This window comes from Myripristis murdjan, chromosome 21 (assembly GCF_902150065.1).
Source record: "Myripristis murdjan chromosome 21, fMyrMur1.1, whole genome shotgun sequence".
Classification (NCBI taxonomy): Eukaryota; Metazoa; Chordata; class Actinopteri; order Holocentriformes; family Holocentridae; genus Myripristis; species Myripristis murdjan.
In genome coordinates this window covers 21,483,415-21,510,396 of record NC_044000.1, presented here as the reverse complement: position 1 = coordinate 21,510,396, position 26,982 = coordinate 21,483,415, and the positions used below count along the sequence as shown (strand labels likewise).

Sequence of the window (26,982 nt, the reverse complement as noted above, 5' to 3'; positions counted from 1 at the left end):
GGATGCACAAACCCAGTACCCTAATACCCCGAACAGAACCCCAAATTCCCCAAGATAACAGTAAAACATAGTAACACATAGTATAAACATCGCCTATGTTTGCAACCGTAGCTAAGGCAAACTGCAGGCTAACCATTTCTTTCTTATTCTTCCAGAGGGACTTCCTCTAACTACTATTCTAACTCGAGGTACTCCCAATCACAGTGTAAGTAACTTAGTATTAACATCGCTATAAAACGTGTATATTAAAAAAAAGAAAAACGTCAAAGAGAGAGAGTGGGGAAAAAATAAATGAATAATAATTAAATAGGAATGCAGCCTATGGTACTTATCACATGGGCAGGTGTAAATGAGTATTTATCAGACATCAGCTATTATGATGGAAGTTGAAAAATAAATATAAATAATTGTAAAGAAAAGAGAAAAACAAAAACAAACAAACAAACAAATGAACAAAAAACTCAGTGTATGAACTGTATAGATTGTTTTGGCACTTGTGGTTGGACTAACCAAAAACAGCGGCTGATTGTCTAGAGGTAATGATCTACTGCTTGCAAAAAATCAGAAAGAAAATAAATAAATTAATTAATTAAATAAGTAAACAAATACATAAAATAGAAAGTTATACCGGAAAACCTTTGGCTGAGGGGTTGAGGCAGGTGGGCAGGTGTCAAACGCTGACTGCTGTAACATTTGGCAGCACACATTGCGGCAGTAAATGGTGGGTTTTAATATGTAGAGCCATAATAGTCCTCATTCCGCCTTCAGTGTGAGGGGGAAAAAATAGAAAATAGAAAATTAAAAAAAAGGAAAAAGGGTTCCAAATGTTTATATGAAGTCCTGATCGTTAAGTCCTTTACTTGTTGTAGAAGCAATTCTTCCCGATGATGAATGACACCATTCACAGATGCTTTTTCACTCCTTATTTACCCGACGATTGTAAAATCCCTGGGCTTCTTCAGGTGTTTCAAAGGTGTACGTCTGCGCCTCGAAAGTTATCACCAGCCGGGCGGGGTGCATCAGACGAAACCGAACTCCCTTCTGGTAAAGTGCTTGTTTCACTCCGTTGTAGGCTGCGCGTTTCTTCGCCAAAGCCGAGCTGAGGTCAGGGTAGAATCTCAAAGCTGTCTCCCGGTATTTCACCGCATGATTCCTGGACCACCGTAGCGCTGCCTCCTTCTCCTGGAAACGGAGAAAGCGAACGACAAATGGTCTTGCGGGTTTCCCGTCTTTCGGTTTTGGAGCAAGAGACCGGTGAGCCCTCTCCAGCTCCGGCGGCTCGGTAAACACATCCGGGCCCATGCATTCCATGAGGAGCTCAGAGACAAACTTGACCGGGTCCCTGCCGTTTTCGCTGCCCTCCGGGATATTAAGGATCCTCAAGTTGGATCTACGTGACCTGTTCTCAATGTCATCTACATGATCCAACAGTGCCTGATTCTGGGCTTGGAGAGACTTGATTGTAGCTTCGGCTGCGGTTAGTCGTTCAAAGTTCTCCCCGGCGACGGTCTCCGTAGCTGTAAGGCGGGTCTGAAACGAACCGACCGTGTCTCGGAGGGCATCCACAGCTGTCTGGAGTGGCTTTAGAGACTCTTGAATCAGATCTGAGACATCGTCCTTCAAGCCGGCTCTTTGTTTCGCCAGCTCGGCCACCAGTTGCTTCATGGAGATGGTGCCCGTTTCCTCCCGAGCCTCTCGAACAGGTGGGTTAGCAGCTTCGCTGTCAGTTGCGGCTGAGTTAGCCGCCATTGTTGAAAGTTTGCCTGCTAGGCTAGTGCTAGCGCGTGTTGCAACTTGAGCTAGTGCGCTGGATTTGTGTTTTAAGTTGTTCATTTTGATGCCAAAAGATGTCACAAGGGTTTATAGCGAGCTGTGACGTTTTTATAGTGCAAAGTCTGATGTTTAAGTAGTAAAAAATGACAATGTGATCGAGAGACCTGTTGCCTACGTCTTCTCCCTTACATCGCCAAACCGGAAGCCCAACCAATCTGTTTTGAGTTACACGGCACATTATTTGGTGGTAAAACATACACTCACATTGGGGCTTTTAAAAGTAATCTCTGGACGAAATGAGTGTGAACTAGTTCAGTTTTTGGAACTATGAACTTTATTCCAAATTCAAAATTGTTAACTATCAACGTGAACTAGTTCATTTTAATCTGTGCGAACTCAACTTTGAACTAGCTCTTGTGAAGCGTGAACTTGCACCACACTGACGACAATGAGTGCCGTGGTGAGGAGCTTCACTTGCAAGTTTAATCAAAATCTAACCAGCGATGTTTTAGATACAGGACACATGGGAAAACACATTTTTATTTCCTTAATTCACAATTTAGGACCACATTTTAGGCCAGTACTCTAATTTTCAAAATGTCACAGTCATATACTCTATATTTTTTATACAATCTATAGTCACAATGCATCAGTGTCTACAGTATTGTGTGAGATGGACGAACAAACAAACTGAGCAAATGGTAGAGAGTGACCCATAGTCTTCCCTAATTTCATTGTGGGGGACTGTTTGTGAGGATCTTGTCTCTGTGCTCTGCTCCCGAGAGGGAACCAGCCCTGCTCGTGTGCAGAGGGCTTGAGATGATGAAACATCTCCAACGGCCACACTAGAGTTCACGTCTTGGGCAACAACGACTGACAAAAGCTGATTGCATTTCTTTCCAATTCCAACAGTATCAAATGGCCATGCTGTTTTAACCTGGACAGATCATTTCTGCAGTGATACCTATGACCCATTTTCTGTTTACATAAGGGCAACATTTTATCTTGCTGGCTACACGAGCTGTTTTTATAGGTTAACTGAGGTGACACCTCTTAAGCTGTTTGGGATTAGACACTAGCGATAAAAAAAAAAAAAAAAAAGTGTGCCATAGAAGCCTGAATTTACCTCATCAGGCAATTCACTTAACTAGAACATTAATGAATTGCGGATTTTTAAGATTTATCTCTTTATTTACCCTTTTTAGCCGTGTTGCGTAAACATGGCAGCTCTAGATCTCTGGATGTAGCGGACTGAACGAGGTGAACGATTCCGCCTCATTGAATAAGGTGCAGTATGCAACTGACCACTAGATGGTGTCGTCAGTAGAAACTGTGTGAATGCACAGACAACATGCGGACAGTTTGGCCAAGTTTAGATCGAACTTGGCCGGCTGGATGGGGGTCCGGAACCTCGCTGTCGCTTTTTTCCCCTTTTCAAATCTGTCAAAGCTTTCGGCCACGGCAGGAAGTCAAACACTGAGATAAGATAATACAAAGGATGTTCATACCAAAATAGCACGTGGCACAGGAGTAGCATCTCTCTGAATACATTTCTAGTTACGGATTCGGTCATTATTTATGGGGAGCAGTTTCCGGTACATCAGCAAAGCAAGAACTCTTTTTAAAGGGAAATTCCAGTTCAGCGACTATGGTTTGATAGTGCAACATTAGAAAGCAGGAATTTATTGAACATCATAAAATTGTAGGTGGGCAGGAAACACTCAAGTGACATCATGCTGTTAAACATTTGGCCACTAACCCGCATGAATGAGAAAATTACACCACCAAAGAACATTAGCTTAACAGCTTAAAAATGCTTTAAGAAGGATTTTCCTTTATAGACAAATCAATAAATCAAGTTAGATTAAAACTCAAGAAGTGTTTACCTCCACCATTGGCCATGTCTTCCACTTCGGGGCTGTCGGGATCCTCCAGACTCTCATTCAGGGTGGAGGAGAGGGGGTCTCCTTCTCCGCCCATGGTGAACTCCAGGGGGGCGCTCTCCGTGGAGCCTCGCTGGCCGCTGAGCAGTCGCAGGCGTTTGCGCTCCACTTCATGCTGGCGAAACTTACCAATGCAGTCGTCAATGAGGGTGGATGGAGCTTTCTTGTGCGCAACTGTCACCTGGAATGTTTTTTTTGTTTTTTTTAATTCAATGATAATGATTCAGTGACCTGGTCAAAGGTAAACACCCCGTGCAAGTCAGACATGTACGCTCATTTGCCGCACCTTGCCACAGTAAAGCACTTCAAACTTCTGGGAATTGTAGAAGGCCTCATCTGCCTCCTGCTTGGCCTTGGCATCTTCCTTCAGGGCTGATTTGGATACTTGGCGAATGCTGCTGATCACCTCAGGAACCTGAAGACAGAGGGAGAGGAAAAACAAAAATAGGAGGACGAATTAAGACAGAGAAAGGAAAACAAACTGGAAACAAGTGCAGGAGGTTATCTCTATTGTTTACCAAAAGAGATTAAGACTGAACACAGTGCAACATCACTATCAGTACACTCACCAGAGAGGACAGTGAAATAAAACTTTAACAGCTGCATTACCTAGAATGGAGCAATTTTATTTTCAGCTGTTTTCAGTTCTTACTATATCAAAAATATGATGGCCTTAAAATAACACTACACTACACTAATGGGATGCTGAAATAAACAATTTTTCTGAGAGTAAATCCAACACATAAACAAAAGAAATAATGGCATCAGCCAAGCCCAGACGATGTGGATTCAAATGTACTGTATATAGAAATCATAAAAAGAACAAAACATGGTTGAACCGTAAATTCATTTTTGTTTGCAGCTGCAGTTCACATGAGAGCGTCTTTTGATTAACGCTGAAGATGGGCTGACTGCACTTTGCTACTTTAAATAGTTCAAGGCGAACAATACAACACAAGATTTACACTAACAAAGACAAGTCAACAGCAGACAGACAAAACACCACAATGGTGACAAAACCAGGCGAGGAGCCAGGAAACGCCCAGGCTCTATATGACTGGAGACAAAACACAAAGCTGAAAGAAATGAGAAACGCGAAGGTCAGCCGGCCTGTTTGTGCTCCACTGTGTCGCACACTTGCCGGAGGAGCCGCCGGTGCCATCCATGCCAGAAAACATAGGAAAATGTTTGGTAATGCACATCCTGGGAAGAAAGTAAACTGCACAAGTCAAGACAAAGACCTCAAGTCCTCCCAAGTCAACTGTTAAGCAATGCCAGGGAATGTGAGCCCGGTCCATCTGTTTGCCTTGAGACATTTTTACAACCGTGCAGGAAGGCTGATGTCAGGGAACAGTGTGGAAGAGAGAATCAATAGAGCACGCTGCCATAAATTTGGAAGACAAGACGGATGGCCAATATGCACGAACACCAGATCCCCAAAAAGCAAGAGTGCGTAAAACCAGGGCCTCAGCCAAGGTCAGCCAAATAGCTTGTTTGAGGCGACAATGAATGCTAAAGCAAACAGCGGCTCCACATTCTGCACACATCTCCTATCATGAGATCTGATAAGAGCTGCATATGGCCTGTTGAGCAAATATGCTTTTAGTTGAGAGGGAAATTATGTAACAAAATACATCAGCTCTACTCCAGTGAAATAATCGGGACAACCGAAAATAGGAGGGGAAGCAAATAATTCATTTGGAGCGAATGGGAAATGCAAAAGAAATGAAAGTGTGATCTTGAATAATTACATCCATGCTACTCACAGACGCCAATTCATCCACATCAGAAAGGAAGATCAAATATTTTGCCTGACCCCTGCCATGTTGTTGCTGTGGCTGCATGAGCCATTTTAAGGTCACACTTTGCAACTGCCTGCCTTCTCCAGGGTTGAACTGAGCGTAGCACGAGACAGAGGGCTCCATTGACATGGGGGTTTTGGTTGGGGTTGGGGTTGGGGTTGGGGAGGTGGAGGGTTGTCATGCATACTGGACCATCTCTTCACTCAAACAAAAGTCTGACTTGTACAAGTAAGAGAGAGGGTGTGGCTGAGTTTCTAACTGTCAATTGGCTTATTTCCCAGGGATCATTGAAAATTTCCAGTAAATCTTTTTGAGATGACAGCAAACCACAAGCTGCAAAACAAAACTCTGCGAACTCTAGGCAAACTCTGACGTAAATGCATACAATTGGGAACATTGGCTCAAAAGACTAAAATCACCTGCACAGTGTCTTCTGGTAAAGACATTATCTCTATGACTCATCCCATGATGCAATACCTATCAAATGTATCAATGCATTTTACAATGAAATGAAAAACAGTATCAACTACGGGTGGAACAATAAATCAATAACGCAATATATCACAAAACTTCCTCTTGTGATACGTTAGATAGGTTTGTGCCAAGTATAGATAATTGAGATTTCAACTTAATTTGAGCAGATGCACATTTGAGTTCCAGCGAGGGGTGTTTTTCCCTGCCTTTACGTATTTTGACAGGAACTTTTCTCTCATGTCCATGACAGTGTGTATATTAAAAGACTGATAAACATGACGGATTCCTGGTTATTGGAAAATTATATTGCCTTTTCCAGGGTATTTTCTTCTTCTTCGGCTACAGACATTGTGATGTATCGTAGCTGACTGTCTTACAATATTTTGCATACCACACACCTGCATAACATCATTATTGTGGGTAAAATATTGTGATAGTATCAAATCCTACCCAGTTACCCAGTGATTCCCACCCCTAGTCTCAACATAAAACTATGAGGCTGACATCATCATGTATCTGATATGCTCATAGGGTTTTTTAGCATTACACAATCAAGAGCGAAGCAGGTGAAAAACAGCAAATTCTCTGCATCAACAGGCTGCAACAGGCTGGGCTGACACTGTGAAGTCAAGGTAACTCAGAGGCCTTGATACTGCTGGTTGGAGAGGACCCTGTCAGGGAATCACAGCAGAAAATGTCCAGCCTCGAGTCTCACACCACTTTGTCATTGATGAAAATGTGACACAGTTTCTTCTTAATATTTAAAAGGCCTGCTGGATTATAAATGAGCAAGATGACTCCACAGCACCATTTGATCTGATTAATTATTTGTATTCAACCCAATACGGAGCCAGTGAAGGCGCTCCTTCCTGGGATGCGGACGGGTACAGTGCACAGACGTGTGGTTTCCAGTAGATATCTGATATATTCAAATGAATCTTCTCACTTCAATTGTTTCTCAAGCTGTTTAAATGTTCAGCCTTCACTCATCATTGCCTGCTTTTCTCAAACAGTATCAGTAACACTGGCTGCGATAGAGGGCCTGTCTGTGTCAACACTATCAGCCAAGCACAGCTTTAGAGCTTAGGAGAAAGCAAACATGAGGGTTGCCCCCTCTGAGCTGGTTGAGTCCTGAGCACTGTCAGTGAGTGAACTCATGTTTCATATCAAGCCAAACTGGCCTACAATAGGCCTAATATCTGATCAAACACAGGGGCCGGCACACAGAGTTCTAGTGCACTTATCATCACCTTAATGCCAAACCACAAGGAAATGATGAGAGCCCGACACACTGGGTTCTCTCAGAGTGACTGTGATTACACCCAATTGGACTCTCTTTGAAAGACACAGGTTATCACTTTATCAGCACAAGATAAGAACAAAAACACTGGATGAGGCATGGAAAAAAAAATTCCAGTCTGTCAGAGAACAGATTCCGAGATTCCTTGTTATTTTAAGTTATAACAGACCAAATGTAAGGCGCTATTAAAGCTATGCAAAGGAAAGCAAAGAGGACAATGTTAGTTAGAGCTTGATTCAAAAATTGAGGTCAGACCTTTGGATAAAGTATTGAAAAGTACCAGCCCTCTAAAATTAAGTAATTTATATTCTTCTTAATTATTTGCAAGCATGTCCCACTAATGAACACCATATGTTTCAACTACACGCCTCCTTCAGGGGTGTGCCCCCAGTGGTGCAGCTGAGCTTATGGGCTTTGAGCACCATTTATTTTTTGTCCCATTTTCAGATGTGAGTTGAAAGTATTTCTCTTATCTCTCTCTCTTAACTATTAAATAGGAATAACAAGCATAAAAACGGCAGCGGGGAATATGTTTTATGAAATGTGCAACTGTAAGAATTAACTAGGTAACAAATACAACATAGGCTATGATTGGGTTATAAAGAATATTTCAGAATAAATATTGACAAACATTTCACTTTTTTATTCCAAACATGTCCACTATACATAGACACACACAGTCCCACAAAAAAAGCAGGGGCTTTAATATTGAGGATAAGTTTGTATTGTATTAGGCCATCACTCGCTTTGGTTGACCCGATATCCATTTTTGTCTAACCTTCATGTCACTTAATTAGAAGCAGCCAGACCCCAGCGCTGTGTGGAGGCAGAGACACAGGGATTGGCTTAATAGGCACCTTGTTGTTCTCAGAGTGTTTCAGCTGCATCTCAATAGAGCTCTGACGTCCTTCCAGTGCTTTTCCATTTGCCCGAGGACATGTCGGCCACTGCTGGCTCAAAAGTCATGTCCCAACTCAAAACAAAGCAAGACACAGGCTCCTGTGTCACCTTGACAAGAGGAATGAGCTCATATCACAATGAAAAATCTCAGTGGGCCAAGGCGGTGAACTCAGCTGGCTGTTACTGTCTCTCCTTACATGTTTTTTTTTTTTTTTTCTTACTTTTACCTACTGCACGGTGTTTGTACTTATAACATCAAACATCCACATCTTCCTTCCGCTCCCACAGATGTCTTTGCTTCCCCACCTATTCAGCAGAACACAGGAATGGACATTCCTAGTATTTTCACTGAAATACAATGTCAGAGGAAGACCACTGGTTTTCTGTTTTAAAATGTGTTAGTCTATGGCCAAGGACAGCCAGTTCTGTACTCACGAACTTTCACTTTCATCTGGCAATTTGTTATGTACTTCACATAGTCTGTAATGCCACACCAAGACATTGTGCAGTTCAGAGTATGGACTACAAAATATGATATTTTTGGAGATAAAAGGGGATATTTCCAAACATGCAGCCTTGCTATAACATTGCATGCTGTAAAAAAAAATGCAGAACCATGTTTGGATGTAAACAGTAAGCTGAATTATGAGTCAGCTGTCAAATCAGTGTTAGTGCACGTATTTCATCAAAATGTCACAACATCACAGACTAGCCTTTTGGTTCTGTCTCAGGTGATAAGAGCAGGTGAATTCTTAAAAGCAGCACGAGGTCTAGATAAGATTGTAACTGAAAACACACCAGTCTTACCGGCCTTAATTATAAAGTTAGACTGAAGCAAAGAACAGCATCCCATCTTCACTAACTGTGACCATTTAAGACTGACCTTACTGCCTAAATGAAATTCTGGTGTCGGCTGTGATGACGTATTGTTTTGTGAGTGTTGAAGTTCAACCAGCTTCCAGTCACATCTTGCTGCCCTTTAGAGCTGCCAATGTGTAAAGCTGCCTGGTACAGCCTTAAACCAATGGTGGTAAAAGGCCATGCTTCAGTTTTTTGTCAGGGCGGTTACCAAAGGGGGATTTCAAATTCAAGTCCAGTATTGACAAGGACCTCACAATGCAATATGCATCACGATACGATTTATATCACAATACAACGCAGTACTCTGTAGAGTTGACTGAAATGTATACACATAGCTTAAAACACAACCTACCGCATTACACCGGGTTGAACTAATAAAACAATTGAATTCAGGAATCCTATTCCAATTTAAACCGTTACCACAGTGTGCTCACTTCATCATATGAAAATGACATGGATAAATAATACTGAGAGAACTGATACAGTACTGTGAAAAACAACATTGCAATACTTTTTTGAACAGCTGTAAATCATATGTTGCTTGAGTAATTTCCAAAACTTCCTTGTTTTGTAAAAAGATCCACGGTGCAGCTGGTAAGTGGACAGGTATAGCTACTCCTTCCAAATGTTTCTTTATGAGAAGACCTCTAAAGCACCTATTCATTTATAGCCCCAAGCCTCCTCACCCCCTATCTCATGACATTCTGAAACAGCCGTGTTATCTCAAGAGGTCCAGTCAGGCATGTCACGTTTGCCCCGACTGGATGAGGGTGCACCGGTATCACCGGATCCTACATGTCACCGACCACGCAGGAGGACCCAGAGGACGACACAGAGTCACCCAGTGGGCCTGGGGGGAGTGAGAGATTCCACAGTGGTCTTGTTCCAAGTCAGAGCACATGGGGAAACATGGGCCCACTGTTTATACTGTGCAGGCTCAGGCCGCCTATTGCTGACTTGATAATGGCGCAACAGGGTTGAGTCAGAGTTCTATTTGTGCCCACTGCTATGCCAGCCTCAATGAAGACGTAAAGGAGCATGCCAGACTGTGAACCAGGTAAAAGGTTACACCGAAGCCCCACCTGGCCTGGTCTGTTTTTTATTAAAAATGCTTGACTGACATGTTGGGTTAAATTCGTCATTTGTTATGCCAGTGTAACTTTGCAATCTTAGCTTGTTGTCATGGATACACCAATCTGTCAACAGTCTAATCAACAGTCTAGACAATGTTCTTTAAGAGTTGGCATTAAATGTGAGAACGGTTTCACCACCTGCATCACCAATTAGACTGGACCCGAAAGTTTCAGAGATGATAGAGTTCATTAAAACTGAACTTGCACTTCAAGCTCCGGCAGCAGAACTTGGTCTTAACTAGGCAGCCATTCAAACACACGAACAGAGAGCATGTCGCATGCAACTTTCATGCAACGGGCTAGGCTTATTATTTTTCAGCAGTTGCTCATGCTGCACTTGATAGTTTCTTGTGGTTACATAATCTAATAGCTTTCTGTGAATCGCCCTTGTGTCAACTACGCCCCTCGCTTTTACGCGACAGCAGGACAGTCAACTCATCATCTTAACCTTTTCAAATCTTACTGACAGAGGCAGCAAGTCTGTCCTGAAGCTTTACACAATGTCCCCTGTCACTCCGAAAAGCTAAGAATAGATCCCAGACTATGTTCCTCAACTACTGCCTAAAAATAAAGAAATACTTAAAACATGTGTTCACCCTCACTTAAGGGAGAAGGGATGAAGTAACACAATTAAAAAAAAAACAGAGTGCTTGCATTTCAGACAGGAATGAAGTGGTTAATAAGAAGATCAGTAAGAGTAAAAGGGAGGCAAGTAGGGCAACACTGTCTGATTGGATGAAACGTGCATTCCACATGGTCCACCTTGCACATGTTGCTAGCTGCTGGCTATCAAACCAGTTTTTCTTGCGTAACAATACAGAGTGAGGTACTGTTAGAGCTGGCTTTGTAACTGCCTGTAAACGCATGTGTGTCCCAGCAGAGAGGCCAAACGCCTCGAACGTGCATCTGCCTCTAACTTGTTGCTTCTACCACTCTCGGCTTTCACCAGCAGACAAATATCCTGTTCTGGGTATGCACATACCACAGGAAACGTGATACAGCCTATACAGGCACACTTGAGATCCTTGAAAAAATGTGAGCATTACTCAACCTGTGTTTGTGAGCAATATTTGTGAATGTTTGCTGGTTCACTGGAGGAATAGGGGTAAAATGGACAGGTCTCAGGACATCAGCTTATTTAGACTTACATGTCTGCTTGGCTTGTGCTGTGTGAGGAATGATCCTGGTGCAACCCCAGGTCACGTGACCCATGTATAAACAATAAACTGCACAAAGGCCTAACCCCATACATGGATTAAACACATGTTCTCATTCACTCCCTCAAATCCTCAACCTCTCCCTCCCAAACACACACACACGTGCCATCACATCAGCGCCACTGGGGTGAGCCCTTGAGCACACTCTTCTAAATATGTCATACTTTCTGCATTAAAAAAAACAAAAAAAACAATGACTGCTCACTGACTGTCTGACATTTACTCGCACCTTCCTGAATTTGGAGTGTTTACCAGATTTTGGTTTTGTTACTCAAGAGTGGCGTGCTGATCAGAGCATGTAAATGTGCTGATTCAATATTATGCCGGCTGAGTTCCTGTCGCAACACAGGCGGCCAGAGATGTTTGATTCCCTACAAGGAAAGCACAGAGATTAACTTTGCCAAAAAAAAAAAAATCCAGGTTGCCCGCTGTATTATCCACACCAACTGCTGGCCTAAATACTTAATACCAAAGGCAAACATGTTTTGCCCACTCAGTAATCTACAGCATGCATCTGAGATGAAATAACACAGCAGTCATCTTAAGGAGCATCCAGTCAAGGCTTTGCAGAAGATTTCCTTTGTCTAGTTGATCCATGAAAGAACTAGAGTGAGTCTGTATTATATACATTTTGCAAGGACAGTACACCAATATCACAGCAAAACTAAATGCAATTACAAGGAAATGTACTGATTCAATTGGAAATTTAAAAATTATCATTCAATGTTATGAGATTATTAGAAAATCACAATTTTTTAGGGATTTTTTATTAGGATAAGATCTGACTGACTACTGATTCCCTCATGGATATAATTCAGATGCCTATGAGTTTGGTTTTCTAAGTCACATTTTCTGCACATTTGTTATGCATCCTTGCTGTGCATGAGTTTATCTCTCAGCCTTGGGCAGACCTACCTGGTTGGGGTCGCAGGCCTTGAAGACATGGCAGGACATCTCGGACTCGGGGTTGTCAGGCTGGCCCCGCAGCAGATAGGCAAAGTAGGTGAGGTCATTGCTGTTGTGGATGAACCGGGAGATGAGCTGCGCTTTATGCTCGAATATGAAGACTGAGGAGCTGCTGTTGTTGGACGGGACGCATCGGATGAAGGGGGGGATCAGGACCAGCTGAACTTCTCTAGCCTGCACCTGGGTACCGCAGTCACTCTTCTCGCTCTTCCTCCGGATCTCAGCAACCAGCCACGGCAGCATGGGCAGGGTGGTCCGCCTGTCCAGAGACGACCAGCCGACGTAAGTCAGGCTGAATCTTTTGTCTGACTTCGGGGCGTCACTGACCTTCTCGTCTTGACACTCCATGTCGACCGAGCAGACTTCTGCCAGAGGCTCGATGTCCTGAAGCCCGATGACAACGATATGAGGCTGACTTTTCACTGATTTGAATGCTACTTTAAAAATTGCGGACGCAGATTTGTCATTTTGTCGTGCCAAGGGCAAGCGCAAATCTGAGCACCCGAGACTGGCCCGTCTCTCCTTCCAAGTTGTGGCTAGTTGGTAACAGTGTGCACGTCCATGTTCCCTGTAGAAGTTCACACTCACACACACACACAGACACCAACATGTGCTCCTCGTGTCGACCCGTGCAACAGCCCTTCTTATCCACAAACGCCCCTCAAAACAATCCGGTATTTTTCCTGCAAGGATGTCAACTAAATTTACTTATACGGCCGTGCAGTTGCAGTTTGCTCATTCACTATGTGGATAAGCAGTGGGCACAGCGCTAAACAAACCTGCACTGTAGTTTCCCAACCTTGCTTGCTAAAACGTGGCGTTGGAAGCCTCCAGTGTAAACAGTGGTCGCCCACAAATTACACTTCTTGGACTTTGCTTCTCTCTTGCGCGCAAAGCTGGGCGACGCGTTTATTTGTTGTATCCCTGAAGTCCTGTTGCATGTCACTCTCGCTGCCTCGCATTTTCCTTTGTAAACTGTGTCTGTAAAGGCATATATAGATGCCTGTTTATCGCTTTGGTGCAGTCTCCCCGACAGCGATCCCTTCCATCCACAACGCCTTGGAGGCGGAGCGGCCGTGCGCTTCGGCAACATGCCCACCCATCTCCAGTGCAGATGGGAGTGGGCCGGGCCGCCTCCTAAAACGTGACACGGACGAGACTCCGCCTTTCCCGCTGTGCATGATAGTTGGCAGGTCAATGTGGAAAGTGTGTGCTGGCACGGCGGACCCAAAGATGAGGCAGAGGCTCGACCAGGTAAAAATTAACGTAACGCAAACGAAAAAGATGGCCATTTTAAAAAGCATCTTAACAGCGACACTTTACGAACACGGAGAAGTGTTTTCAACTCGGATCTGTGTGTACTCGAAAATTACTGCAGGATGACTTGAACAGATGTAATCATAACTGATATCAATTATGCACTAGAGGAGTTCCCTTACTACCAACCAAATTCCATGGTTTCAAATATTCCCTCTGTCCTATAAATAGCAGCTGCACTAGATGATCTCTCATGATGAAAGCAGTGTCCTCAGTGCACCACAGCCTGCAAAAACCTCTTTATGCAGATATGTAATTGTAAATGACTGGACCAGGGATCCAGATGGCCACTGGATAAGATTTTACCCCAAGATGCACACTCATGTTATTATACATTAGTTTCTTTGTATTGATTTAGTACTGGCTGTGTACACTGGATGGAGAGTAAATATTGATGTGAATTATCTGAAACCAGAGACATGAAACCTATGATCTACTCACTAGTGTAGAGAGTGCTTAGAAGGAAACATTATACTAATTCTTGGTTTCAGTTTCATACTGACTTAAGTTGGAATGAAATTACCAGGCAGTGTTAAATATGTATTTATGTAACTTGTTAAATATGTATTACATTCAGTAGAAAAAAAAAAGCAAAGACCTGCATGTCCATATGTTCACATGCATACCAGTGTTATCTGCCAAAACACACACACACAGAAATAATGATAACTGCCTATATAACCAAGACATTAACAAGGCATAAGGAGTTAATGTAAACAAACAGTTGATTTGGACACTTCTTCATAAGCTATTAAAAAGCAAAGAATATTTTTTTAGCCAACAAGACCATACATGTGACATACACTGGACCAGATGCAGCTACTTTCTCTTTAATTTCTATTATTTTTCTGTTAAAAGAAAAAAAAAAAATTATGAGAAATCAATTCCAGATTCACCAAAGGTTCTCAACCGTCCAAATGTGCTCTCACCCAGGTGTGCTGAATGATGAATCCCACCTGTTCATACACTGGAGGAGTGTGTCTGAGCATTTATTATCATAAGGCAACACCCCCTAAACACTATATAAGGGCAGCTGTTGTGCCGTGTGCAAAATGCTCTGGCACATGCCTACAAACTGGAGATGCCACCAAACAAGGCTGTAGGAAGAAAAGAAACACTCCAGCAGCTTAAATCAGAGGTTATTGTGTAGTTTGTGCTGAGCCAAGTCAAATTGCCCTTCTTGGGACAGGACAGTTTCTGAAGCCCTGACACCAACAGAAGTGCAGTTCTTCTGTATAAACACTCTTAAAATTAATTTATGCATACATCTATTTTCATATTTGTAGTCTGTAGGCTTTTTTTTTTTTTTTGGCATTTTTTCAACAAACTCTCAAATATCTATGTAATCTAATCCTTATAATTACTATAAAACCAAAAATAATCTAAATGTGATCATGTATTCATATTCATTTAATGCATGTTTTATGCTCTTCAATTTTAAAATGTATGTTTCCATGTGCTGGACAACCAATTTGTGGACCAGGACACTGAGAAAGCTTCCTCTTATCTTGGTAAGGATTCTCTCGAGCACTCATAATTTTTTCTCTTACCAAGAGCAAAACTAAATTAAGATTGGTGAATCACAAAAAACAATGGGGTACTAACAAAATAAGAAAAAAAAAAGTGCATTCGAACAAAATTAAGAGGAAATTTGTTCCTATATCGCTGCCTGCATCTGGCCCAGTGTGTTGTGTAACAGGCTAGTCTCAAAACCCTACCCCAGACAAAAATGTTGTGGGCTGACATAGCATAAGCAACAGCTATATTAAGTAAGTTTCAATGCCAACCATGTCACAATCACTATAAGCCATATTAATGTCAGACAGTGCAAAAACAATGTTGTGCCTCAACAGTATGAACACAAGGTGTACAAATCATTTCAAATTGCTTTCACATTTAAACTTCCTAAATTTCTTTCTCTGCTCCTAAATTTAATAGTTTAGGAGCTTGTGTGCTCCATGGACATAAAGTGGCACTGTAGAGCCCCGTCATCTTTAGACTCAATGGTTGATTAAAGGCATTTGTAGTCCAACACCTGTGCAAAGCCATTCTCCTATTGGTTCCATGTAAATTGCTATTTCTTCTTCTTAGCACACAGCTGGACAGGTTTCTCTGTGCTTGTGACCATCATACAGTCTCCAGGACAGCTGCCATCTCCTTCAACTGCTTGTGAAAGTTCTGCAAAGAACAGAAATATCATCTCAAAATTATGCCAATTTATAATGCATGGCTTACTGTGATGTAAATCTAAGGTGTCATACATAATTCTGCATGCAAAGCAGATAATACAGTCTGTACTAGGCACTGCATTCATGACACACCCTTTCACAAACGAACCTGGAACTGTGGGATGGTCATTTCGAAAGACCTCTGCTGGATCTGTCCAGAGGGCTCAGCAATCTTCAGCAGGAGACAGACATATGGAGAGTTGAGAGACCGGCAGGTGTCAGAGCTTACTGCCATGCCAAGTTTCCACTGCAGGTCTATTAACTGGAAAGATACAAGAAGAGATGGATTGTGTCTCATCAGCATCAGGTTCATTTGTCACTATTCTCTTCTTAAAACATCAAGGAGCTTCATAAATGCTGCATTCATCTTGCCGTGATTAAGACTGCTATCCTGCATTGCATTATGGCTTAAGCATACCTGGCCAATGCTGAGCATGGACTGGACCTCCTGCTGGGCATGGACCTGCGCACCTTGTTCAGTCCACAGCCTGTGCACCACCTGCAGGGAAGCTTTAGGCCACTTGCCGCAGCTCTCTTCCAGCTGCAACACGAGCTCATCCCCAGAGAGTTTGCTCTTCCCAGCTGACCTGATACACAGCAATAGATATATTTTATTATCACACCCTGCAAAATGACTATGTGCTTATTCATATGTGTCAGGCCTTAATGAGGCCCACTACACTAAGCCATTGGAGCCCATGCCATGGTCAGATTAAGCCACGATTCTAAGGTTTCTGTACTTCTATCTAGTATATGAGCACTTTGGATTAACATGCAGCTGCATCAAACTGGGCTAACACATTGGGCCTTGATAAGTATTGAAAGAGGAAGAAGGGGCTAATAAGGAAAATGAACATCCATCCATTGCAGAAATATCACAAACCCCATTCAGAGCAGAAGAGGGAACATACCTGAATGTTAACAACAGAAATCTGATAATGTTTTGTAGTGCTTCATGGTCAAGCCTGACTCCATTTCTCTGAAACCTCTGTCCAGAACAAGAAAACAAGTTACGAAAGAGGAACTTGTGAAGATGGGTTGCTGAGAGTGAAAAATTGTAAGGAAATATTGACTCACATCAGAGATTTCAGCACAATCTAGTCCCTTGGTCTGCCCTTGAAGATAAGTCAGAATGTGCTGACACTGTGGAGATTATAAGATTACTTATCAGAACTATAACCTCCAGGGCGGCAACACATCATCCAGTGCAACTCATGCAGAGCTTGGCTACTTATAGCCCTCGTATGACATGCATTACATTATAGTGCACATGCTCGTTGTTCCCTGCAAGAGTTTGATCTACAGCAGCTTGATCAAGCAGCACATCCGCAGGTGCAATGGCTGCAGTCAGTGGCAATACTGTGAACATTCAGGTCAGGAGCACTAATGCTGAAGTAAACAAAAAAACAAACAAACAAAACTATATTAATAAAAGAAAGACATCAAAGTTTTGGATAATTACAGTTTTCTTAGCTCCATAGTGTTGCTCCAAGACTCTTGCCGGCCAAATATGATTTTATGCAAACTTGCTTTTTAAAAGGTTAGTATCTCAACGTGGTGATGTTGTAAAAGGGACTTGTTTCCTCACCATCACCTGACCAGACTCTAACAAATGGCTCTGACTGTTGTAGGCATTGTGCACTTCTGGCTAAACTAACTTGTAGGAATTAAATATTTGCGTTTGACTCCCATTGGGGCTAAAATCAAATGAAGAAAAAATAGAGAAGTATTCTCACTGTTTCAGCCAACAGGTCCAGAGAGAGCCCCCCAATGTTGTCCACAATTTTGTTAACACCTAAAACACAAAAAGTACAGCCGGGGTTAGTTCACGTTTACAAACTGATGACAGTCAGTAATGACAGTCAACACCATGCTACCCGAACCCATGTGTACCTGGGCGGCTGACACTGACAGCTCATTTTCGCCAGCCAGCCTTGGATGTAGTTATGAGATGCGAGCTGGCAGGCTAACTTGGGTACTTAGCTTTATGTGATGCTAGCTACCGCTAACAAGTAAGTTAGCTAACCGCAAAACTGGCCGAATGATATAGATACGGTCGAGAAAAGTCAAATTCAACCTCGGGAGACGGTTTCCAGATTAAACTAACTTACAAAAACACACTGCTCTTTAACTCTGTGGTGTAGCTTGTGTTTAAAACCCACCATACGGCTCCTCTGCTGCTGGCATCTTCTCGCTCATCCAGTGTCATAAACAGAGAAGTGGTTGAGAAATGAACAGCCGCTTCCCCTAAAGTCAAATCAAATGCAACAGCGCCCTCTACCGGATGACAGACGTCATGATCACATAATTTATGACTGCATACTCCCTTTGCTTGTTGACAGATTTTATTATATTAGATTATGTTTTTTTTAAATAACTGCAAAGCCGGGTTAATAATGGCCATCTTATAAAAAATTATGAAATTGAGATTTTATAATGTACAGGTGCTGAATGGATGAATACTGGGTATGGACCTCTGACACACACCCGTGACCCTTGAATGGTCCATTGTTGGGCTACTGGTGTGTGTAAACCATACTACAGATTTAATGGGGACAGCTGGGTAAACATAAAATTACACTGATATGTTTTCCTGTACACATTTTGAAAGCATCAGTGTTTCTTAGTGATGACAGGTTTTTTTTTTTTTGTTTTTTGTTTTTTTTGCTGTGTAAAACATATGACAATTACCAGCATTTTACACAGTTTTAGTTGTTTTGAATGACACTGAGGAATTATGACGTGCCATTTATAATCATCCAAAAACTTTCCCATTGCTTTTGGGCCCTCACACCTGTAATTGTGTGAGAACCAGTCCAATACATAAGACATTTGTGAGGGAAAAGCATGATTCCCACAAGAACTTTGAAGTATAAAGTGGTGAGTGGGGGAGGTTATGTTTTATTTAAAGAGCTGTTTAGGTTATCAACAAGAAACATAAATTACTCCTGACACATGAACTTGGGTAGCAATTTTTATTATAATCATTTTCTGGGGGTTTAAATTGTTGGAGTCAAATTGACCCCGATTGGTGAAAAAAATAATAATAATCAGTGAATTTGAAGGTAACAGGAGGGTTAAGATGCTGCCAGGAGATTTTTGAATATTGTGGGTATTTTTGGGGAGGAGCTGGATAATACACTAAGGGAGGGTTTTTCACCAGCTCAGACAACTGGGTCTGATTGTAAAGTGGACAATGTTGTGAGTGGGAGCACTTTGGGTGAAAATTGTAAGTACACTATCTGGACAAAAGTCGTGGACCACACCTCTTAATCACTGACTTCAGGTGTTTCATTCAGTCCCATTGTCACAGGTGTATAAAGCCAAGCACCTAGCTATGCAGTCTGCCTTTACAAACATTTGTGAAAGAATAGGTCATTCTAAAGAGCTCACTGAAGTCAAGTGTAGTACTTTAATAGTAATGTAATAGGATGCTACTGGTAACAAATCAGTTTTTTAAATGTCTTCCCTCCTAGATATTCCACCATCAACTGGCAATAAACACTGAGACTGTTGGTCTATTTCTGGCCTGTGGCTGGTGTGCACCTGCACCTTTTGATTCTGAGGGTCTCTCTTTTGGTATGAGCTCTTGATCTTAAATCCTGCTGTGAAGCTGTTTTATGTCACATTGTTTATTTGTTGTGTTGGCTATCTTGTGTATGTTTGCTGTTCTGGCTGCAATACCAATTTCCCCAAGGGGACAATAAATTAAATTACATAAAATTAAATTAAATTAAAATAATCAACTGTAAGTGATATTATTGCAAAGTGGAAGCGTTTAGGAACCACAGCAACTCAGCCACCAAGTGACAGACCACGTAAAGTTACAGAGCGGGGTCACAGAGTGCTGAGGTGCATAGTGTGTAAAAGTGGCCAGCGCTCTGCTGACTCAATAACTGCAGAGCTCCAGACGTCCTCTGGCATTAACATCAGTACAAAAACTGTGTGCCAGGAGCTTCATAGCATGGGTTTCCATGGCCGAGCAGCCACATGCAAGCCTTAATATCACCTAGCACAATGCTAAGTGTCAGATGGAGGGGGTAAAGCACACCGCCACTGGACTCTGGAGTGGTAGAAATGTGTTCTGTGGAGCGACCAATCACACTTCTCTATCTGGCGGTCTGGACGAGTCTGGGTTTGATGAATTCCAGGAGAATGTTACCTGTGTGCTGACTGTAAAGTTTGGTGGAGGAGGGATAATGCTAGGGGCTTGATTTTCTTGGGTCGGCTTCTTAGTTCCAGTGAAGGGAAATCTTAATGCCTCAGCTCACCAAGACATTTTGGACAATTCTCTGCTTCCGACTTTGTAAGAACAGTTTGGGGAAGGCCCTTTTCTGTCTCAGCATGATTGTGCCCCAGTGCACAAAGCGAGCTCCATAAAAACATGGCTGGCTGAGTTTGGTGTGGAAGAACTTGACTGGCCTGCACAGAGCCTTGACATCAACCCCATCCAACACCTTTGGGATGAACTAGAACAGAGATTGCAAGTCAGGCCCTCTCGTCCAACATCAGTGTCTGACCTCACAAATGCTCCTCTGGATGAAGATAGATAGATAGATAGATAGATAGATAGATACTTTATTCATCCCGCAGGAAATTCACATTTTTTCAGCAGTATCCACAGATTACAGATTAAGTAAGTAAATAAATAAATAAATAAAAATAAAGAAGAATGAATGAATGAGCCTTCCCAGAAAAGTGGAAGCTGTTATAGCTACAAAAGGGGGGACCAGTTCCATATTAATGGTTAAGGATTTAGAATGGGGTGAAATAAAAGGTGTAATGTGTGTCCCAATACACTTGTCCATATAGTGTAATTTGCAACGTGGAACTGTTAAAATCCAGTAGATGGCGGTAATGCGCAACGATGGTTTGGCAACCACCATCAAGACTTCAAGAAGAAGAAGAAGAGGAGGAATGAGGAGGTTGTCTATGGTTGACAGTGAAATAACGACGAAGGCTAGCTGAAAATGGAAAACCCACGCTGGTTACCCCTGGAGGCGAATCCAGAGGTATGTGCTGCTGTTATCTTATCAAAATATATCACCTTATCAGAGTCATTCATTTAAAAGCGTATGAGAGCTGACCGGTGGCTAGGAAAGAGAACAAAAGCTAAAGCCGGTGTGGCTAGCTTGCTAAACCTAAAAGTAACGTCTGCTACATTTATTAACGTTATTATTTGTTTGTTTGTTTTCTCTTTTCAGGTCATGTCAAAAGTGAGTATTTCCTCATCACTGTACTTCACTGTGGACGGGCCAGTTTGTTCAGCAGTGTTGTGTGGCCAAGCGACGTCCAGAGGCATCAGGCCTAAGATGCTTTATATGTTAGTATAAGAGGTGATGTCTGCATTAAGTGCACCATTAAATAATTGGTTTAGTGAAACTGGACATGTTAATTAATGACACAAATAGACAATAAGCATCATGATTCGTAGCTGTTTGTTTGTTATTATAATTGTAATGTTATCTCAGTGTATTTTACAGTTCATACATTGCGTTGTATGTAGTCCCATCTTCTTTAGACAAAACATTATTACTTCAGTCTACTGCTGTTTGAGTTACACAGGCTTATTATGAGGACATCTCACAAACACATCAACCTTGTATATCCACCTGCCACTGCCACTTCCCTGTAGTGTCAGCTGAACACGGTGGCAAGATGTCAAGGAGGTTTAGACAAAGCCAACTTGAGTTAACAAGATGTAATTGTAATACAGTGTCCAGCTGTGTATACTGTGTAAAGGGGATCTAAGGGACAGGGACCATGTTGGAGAAGGAAAGGGACAGACTGAACTATCTGCTGACCTTAATGGGAATCTAAAAGGCAGTACAAAGATGAAGTGAATCTTAAATGATCGCTAGAATTGAGTCAGGCCAGTGCAGCAAACTTGAGATGTCTAAGCTGCTAGGTTGATGATGACATGCTTGCCGTCATGCCTGACCCGTGTGGGGTAGCTGGTTAGCGAGGTCAACTAACTCACAGATGCTAGCACCACTATCAAAAGTATGTTGTAATGCACTTTTGTCTGGTTTGCGTACGTCTTTGCATGCATAAGGTTTGACGGTTCTCTTTTGCATAGTTCCTCCATAGTTTGGGTATGCTTCCAACATGGCAGTTTGGGGACGTATATGGATTGGATCCAGAGCTCCTCAGCATGGTACCAAGACCAGTGTGTGCAGTTCTACTCCTCTTCCCTCTGACAGAGAAGGTACTCGCAGTAAATTCTCCTTACAGCTGCCCGACCTTTAAGACTTAATATAGCAAATATTTATGTCCATGCATAATGTCTCCAAAATATGCTTGTTTTAACCTCAAGATCTTAGAAGCACTCTCGTAATAATGTTGTCTCATAGCTATGTATTCAGTCCCCATTTTGCAGTAATTTATCATATGAAACACTCTACAAATAACAAATGGCAAACTTTTCTCTTTCTGTAATCACTCTGTCCAGTATGAGGCGTTCAAGCAGCAAGAGGAAGAGAGAATTAAGGCGCAGGGACAGGAGCTCTCTCCTAATGTCTACTTCATAAAGCAAACCATTGGAAATGCCTGTGGAACAATAGGGTTAATTCATGCTGTGGCAAACAACCTGGCACATCTGGAATTTGGTAAGTGCTTAACAAAAGCTACCTTGTGTTATGACTTGAATGCTGAATACAACATTCATTTCTGTAGTGGAACTTCATTAAAGCAGTAATGTTGGTTGCTACTTAGAGTAGGAAGATAGAATTAAGATGCCAGTTAGAGAGTGATAGGTTTCCATTAACACCAGTTTCAAAACAGTAGTTTTCAGAGCAACGTAGAAGAAACATCAACATCCAATTACATTTTGGCTTTAGGCAATTTGCTTAACTTTCTATTGTACATTTTCAATTCTCCTTAGAGCCTGATTGTCCTCTTAAGAAGTTTTTGGACCAAACCACAAAAATGAGCCCAGAGGAAAAGGCTGCCTTCCTTGAAAAAGATGAGGTAGGAAATTCTGAATTGCAGAGACACACAGTGATCAAAGGGATATTTTAAGCTTTTGGGGAAATTATTCAGTGGTGAGAACACAGACACCAAAATCATCTCCCCAGTAGGTCATTTTTCTGGTGCCTCATGCAGACTCTTTAGCATACACTATGTGTAGTGATATTATATCACAATCATTATCTCAAAGGTAAGGAAACTTTCAGTAACACAAAAATAATACATAAATCTGGCCGAAATAGTTACCTATTTTGGCCAGATTTATGTATGAAACTGGTAAATCTATTCATCCACCAACTTTCAAGCCACATATTGCTTGGTTTTGTGGCAAAAGGCCATCTCCTGGTCAATCCCAGAGTATTCCCAGACCATCATAAAGGTCCGTTGGACTGCTAATTGTCTGGGCTCTCATCAGAGACCAGTACGTCACGGCGTCCAGCCAGATGCTCCAGACAGCACAGCTCTTGGGGTCACGCAGTCACACAAACCCTTCCACCACAGTAACTTTATGGTTCAAGCAGGAGCAAAAATAACTCAATATGATGCAAAAATAACCCACTTACAGCACTAAAAACTACTATTGACATGGGAAGTGAAAGTGGTGGCTGTGGGAGAAGTTACAGCTAAAATTCACTGTGAAGAAGTGTACTTGCTCACTTGAAATAGTTTTGAAAATAAATTTGCCTATATCAGCTATGTCGATGCAGTTTCATTTTAAAGAGTAAGAATCTACAGTAATACAATTCAGTGTGCTAAAGAGTTGGCATCAAATGTTTTAGCAGAGATACATGGATGATTTTGGTGTCAGTGCTCTCGTCACATAGCCGACCAACAGGACAATCAGGACAGGACCAAAAGCATCTTTATGTTCCTTGGAAGTGGAACTGCGGATGTGTCCTGACGGGCCAAAAATCACATCCCACCGTCTCTCTCTCTTTCTCTCTTCACTCAACTGTTTGGATAAAAATTGAGTTAAGTGGATGCCCATTCTAGAGGCAGGGAACTATGACTAACCTTTGCAAAGTAAACACTTTGGTAAGTGAAGTGAGAAATAACTTTTTCTGCTTTCTCTTTCAGAGTATACGCGTTACACATGAATCCAGCGCACAGGAAGGACAGACTGAGGTTAGTGTTGAGATAAACATCATTTGTATTGTCTGAGGTTGGGTTTGACAGAGGTGAAACTTGTACACACGTTCTGCTTATGTGATTGACATGCAGCGTATTGCACATTGATTTAAAAGCATGGCTTAAACTCATGTCTTATTTTTGGTGTGTCGCAGGCCCCAAGCATAGATGAGAAAGTAAATCTGCATTTTATAGCTTTGGTGAATGTTGAAGGACAGCTATATGAACTGGGTAAGTTGTCCACTGGTCGAGTGTCTTGTGTCATATCACACATGCATAAAATATTGTTTGATTGAATGTTTACCATATTGTTGACAGTAATAGCTTTGAGTCAAAACCAGTTTAGTGGTGATAAAGCTTAGTTACATCAGTAAAATTAACATGTTGAAAAGGTCTTGTTAAACTGGTCTTTCATTTGCCTAGATGGCCGCAAGCCGTTCCCCATTGTCCACGGAAAAACCTCTGAAGACGCTTTCCTTGAGGTACAATAGAAAATAATACACTTTCTCATATTTTTTTCATTTTTATATAAAATGATTGTTGCATTTAATTGCATTTTTTTTCTATTTTTTTTGTATTCCCATACTCTGCAGGATGCTATAGAGGTGTGTAAGACTTTTATGGCTCGTGACCCTCAGGAGCTTCGGTTCACAGTCATCGCCCTCTCCAAAGATTCATACTGACGAGACTTCCTTGTGACCACTAAGAAAAAGAAGAAAACGCAACTGCCAATCAAACTCAAGTGCTGACTTTATTTGAAAATTAGAATTTTTACGAAGTAGTTTAGCCTGTGTTGTGGAGAAAATAATAAACCCTAAGGTATATCATTCTAAGATAATGTTCACTTTGTTATACTTGTAAGTTGCGCGCATTCTTTTAAAGGATTCAGAATGTTGCTGTGCAACTAAAAATGGCTTGTGTAAGATCAAAGTACACCAGTTTCCATCGCTGAAAGATCCCAGTAACTGTAGGCTGCTGCAGATTTCATTTGTACTGCCTTGCCCTGCACTAAAGTTTGTTTACATTATATTTGACAGTCATTGGTCAAAATTGCAAACATTGGGGCAATATTTCCCAAATGACAGAGTGAACTGAATTAAAAGTGATATGAGGTGATGTTTGTTTAAGCCAATATCATAAAAACCTTTCAGAAACAAGTTTTACTTGGCCTTGATAATTACAGTTAATTGCGTAACAGTTTTGAACACAGGTAGGCCTAAAGCTGTATATGCGGTTATGGTGTTATGAAGAGCTTGCTGATCAAGGGAGCTTGCCTGCTCTTATATGCAAGGCGAACTGATTTACTTGGGATATATGAGATAAAAAAAAAAAAATGGAAGTGACGCATTTATGCAGAAGGTGCCTACATTTTTTTAAGAAGTGTTAGACATTCTGTCAAATAAAAAGCAAATTTATTAAACACTTCTCTTGTGGATCTACTCTATGGTACAAATGAACAGCATTTGAGTTATCTGCAACATGCATGTAGTTATCTACTTTATACAGCTATCTAATTTTGTGTTTGAAACAATGTATGCAGCAAGGTTGCTCCTAAATTGAATTGAACAGAATCGCAGATAACTGTCTTGTCATCAGAGGGGAAATTTGACATGTACTCAATGTAGCTGCCAGTTGCCACCTCAAATATGTCTGTTCTCTTGTGAAAACAGACAAGTGCATTTTAAATGAGCACTCTTTACTTTTATTTAAGTGTATGTATTTACACCAGCTGTCATACCTCTTCCAAAGTATCACTAGGCTATTACTTTTACTTCCAAAGGATATTTTTCCCATATCTGATCCCTGTTGTGCCCTGGGTGTATTTACTTGTTCAGTCAATCCAATGGAGCAAGAGACTTGCTTTCATGTAGTGCTGAACCTTGATCCTCTTTCTTTTCCAGAAAACGATCTGATCTGATAGGTGTGGGGCAACGATCAGAGTTTGACCAACATGGGTTCTTCACATTACTGAGCACATCTGACACTGCTGACGTTGATATTCATTAGACATTTGGCCATTTCCAGGCCATTAAACAAAGCAGAGATTATTTTAAAATATTCCCCCAGAATTATTCTTGTCAACTGTTCACTGAAACACACACTATTACGACCAATACTGCTATTACACCACTAGAGTTTATGACTTCCTCCTTCAACCTTTATTGGCCATCAGATGGTTAAATGGCTCCATCTAGTGTTACAACCACAGTGCGTATGCATTTAAGAAGCGTTTCAGGAAGATTTCACTCCTCCACACATCACATACAGGTCTGTATGTGTTACTGTCTCAAAGACTAAAACTTGCAGATGGGCCGCTCTGTTCTACTTAGTGTTGTTCTAATTACTGCTGGAGATAAATTTATATTATTAACAACTCTTTTCCTCTATTCTGTTTGATGGGATGTTGACTGAAGACAGTTTGATGATGATGTTTTCCATTGCCCCGGCCAAGAAGTTGAAGTTTTCCATCTCTCTCTCTCTCTCTCTCTCTCTCTCTCTCTCTCTCTCTCTCTCTCTCTCTCTCTCTCTCTCGTGACGCTGCAGCACAGCTTCATCACCGCTGGGGCGCGCGGCAGGAACGAAAAGTTTTGGGGGGGATTTTAAGTTTTATTTAAAGTGGTATCTGTCGCTCGGGGACTCCCAGACCTTTCCATTTTCGCCCCATTAAACCACGGACCACAATTTGATACGCATTTGAGCCTCACCTGTGAGGATTTTAGTTGTGATGGACTTTTGTCATGGGATTTAACTACTGTGCCTTATACAGAGAGGAGACTATTACACCAGCAGTAAAAGTAGTCTTGCTGAAATTAAACTATTCGCTATTTTACCGTGGACCCCCTTGCCCCTCAAGGACCCCTGAAGGTCCCGGGACCCCACTTTGAGAAGCACCGCCGCAGCCTTGAACACAACCTCCACACGAGAGCGTCTGTAATCCCTCTGTCTGACACTGCGGGTGTTTTTTTATTTT

At 41.8% G+C, this 26,982-nt stretch overlaps 3 protein-coding genes across 9 annotated transcripts in view; 1 reads left to right on the top strand and 2 right to left on the bottom strand.

Annotated features, from left to right (window-relative positions):
• tbc1d4 (TBC1 domain family, member 4) overlaps positions 1-13,456 on the bottom strand; it is a 42,188-nt gene extending 28,732 nt beyond the window's left edge. For 3 of the 6 annotated variants that reach the window (XM_030080076.1, XM_030080077.1, XM_030080078.1), the window contains exons 1-3: positions 12,319-13,456; positions 4,003-4,131; positions 3,660-3,897 (exon numbers count right to left, since the gene is read on the bottom strand). In XM_030080076.1, the coding sequence (XP_029935936.1) occupies positions 3,660-3,897; positions 4,003-4,131; positions 12,319-12,717 (766 nt within the window). In that variant the 5' untranslated portion in view covers positions 12,718-13,456. The remainder of the gene's footprint in view (positions 1-3,659; positions 3,898-4,002; positions 4,132-12,318) is intronic. The other 3 variants (XM_030080080.1, XM_030080082.1, XM_030080079.1) reach the window with 2 other exon arrangements.
• A 757-nt stretch (positions 13,457-14,213) lies between these two features.
• commd6 (COMM domain containing 6) lies at positions 14,214-18,153 on the bottom strand. 2 transcript variants are annotated; one of them, XM_030081699.1, is made up of 7 exons: positions 18,077-18,153; positions 17,651-17,709; positions 16,992-17,057; positions 16,826-16,902; positions 16,333-16,501; positions 16,024-16,176; positions 14,214-15,864 (listed from the first exon to the last, which is right to left on the bottom strand). In XM_030081699.1, exons 1-7 carry the CDS (start codon positions 18,111-18,113, stop codon positions 15,814-15,816), a joined length of 612 nt encoding a protein of 203 aa, XP_029937559.1. In that variant the 5' UTR covers positions 18,114-18,153; the 3' UTR covers positions 14,214-15,813. The 2 variants fall into 2 exon arrangements, with proteins under 2 accessions (XP_029937559.1, XP_029937560.1); XM_030081700.1 differs by lacking the exon at positions 18,077-18,153 and adding an exon at positions 17,808-18,013 and having other exon boundaries at positions 16,826-17,057.
• Positions 18,154-20,778: 2,625 nt separating this feature from the next.
• On the top strand, positions 20,779-25,433 carry uchl3 (ubiquitin carboxyl-terminal esterase L3 (ubiquitin thiolesterase)). Its single transcript, XM_030081698.1, has 9 exons — positions 20,779-20,926; positions 21,119-21,130; positions 21,994-22,122; positions 22,366-22,522; positions 22,798-22,883; positions 23,961-24,008; positions 24,167-24,242; positions 24,435-24,493; positions 24,605-25,433. The coding sequence occupies exons 1-9, from the start codon at positions 20,885-20,887 to the stop codon at positions 24,692-24,694; spliced, it is 699 nt and encodes a 232-aa protein (XP_029937558.1). The 5' UTR covers positions 20,779-20,884; the 3' UTR covers positions 24,695-25,433.
• Positions 25,434-26,982: the final 1,549 nt, after the last annotated feature.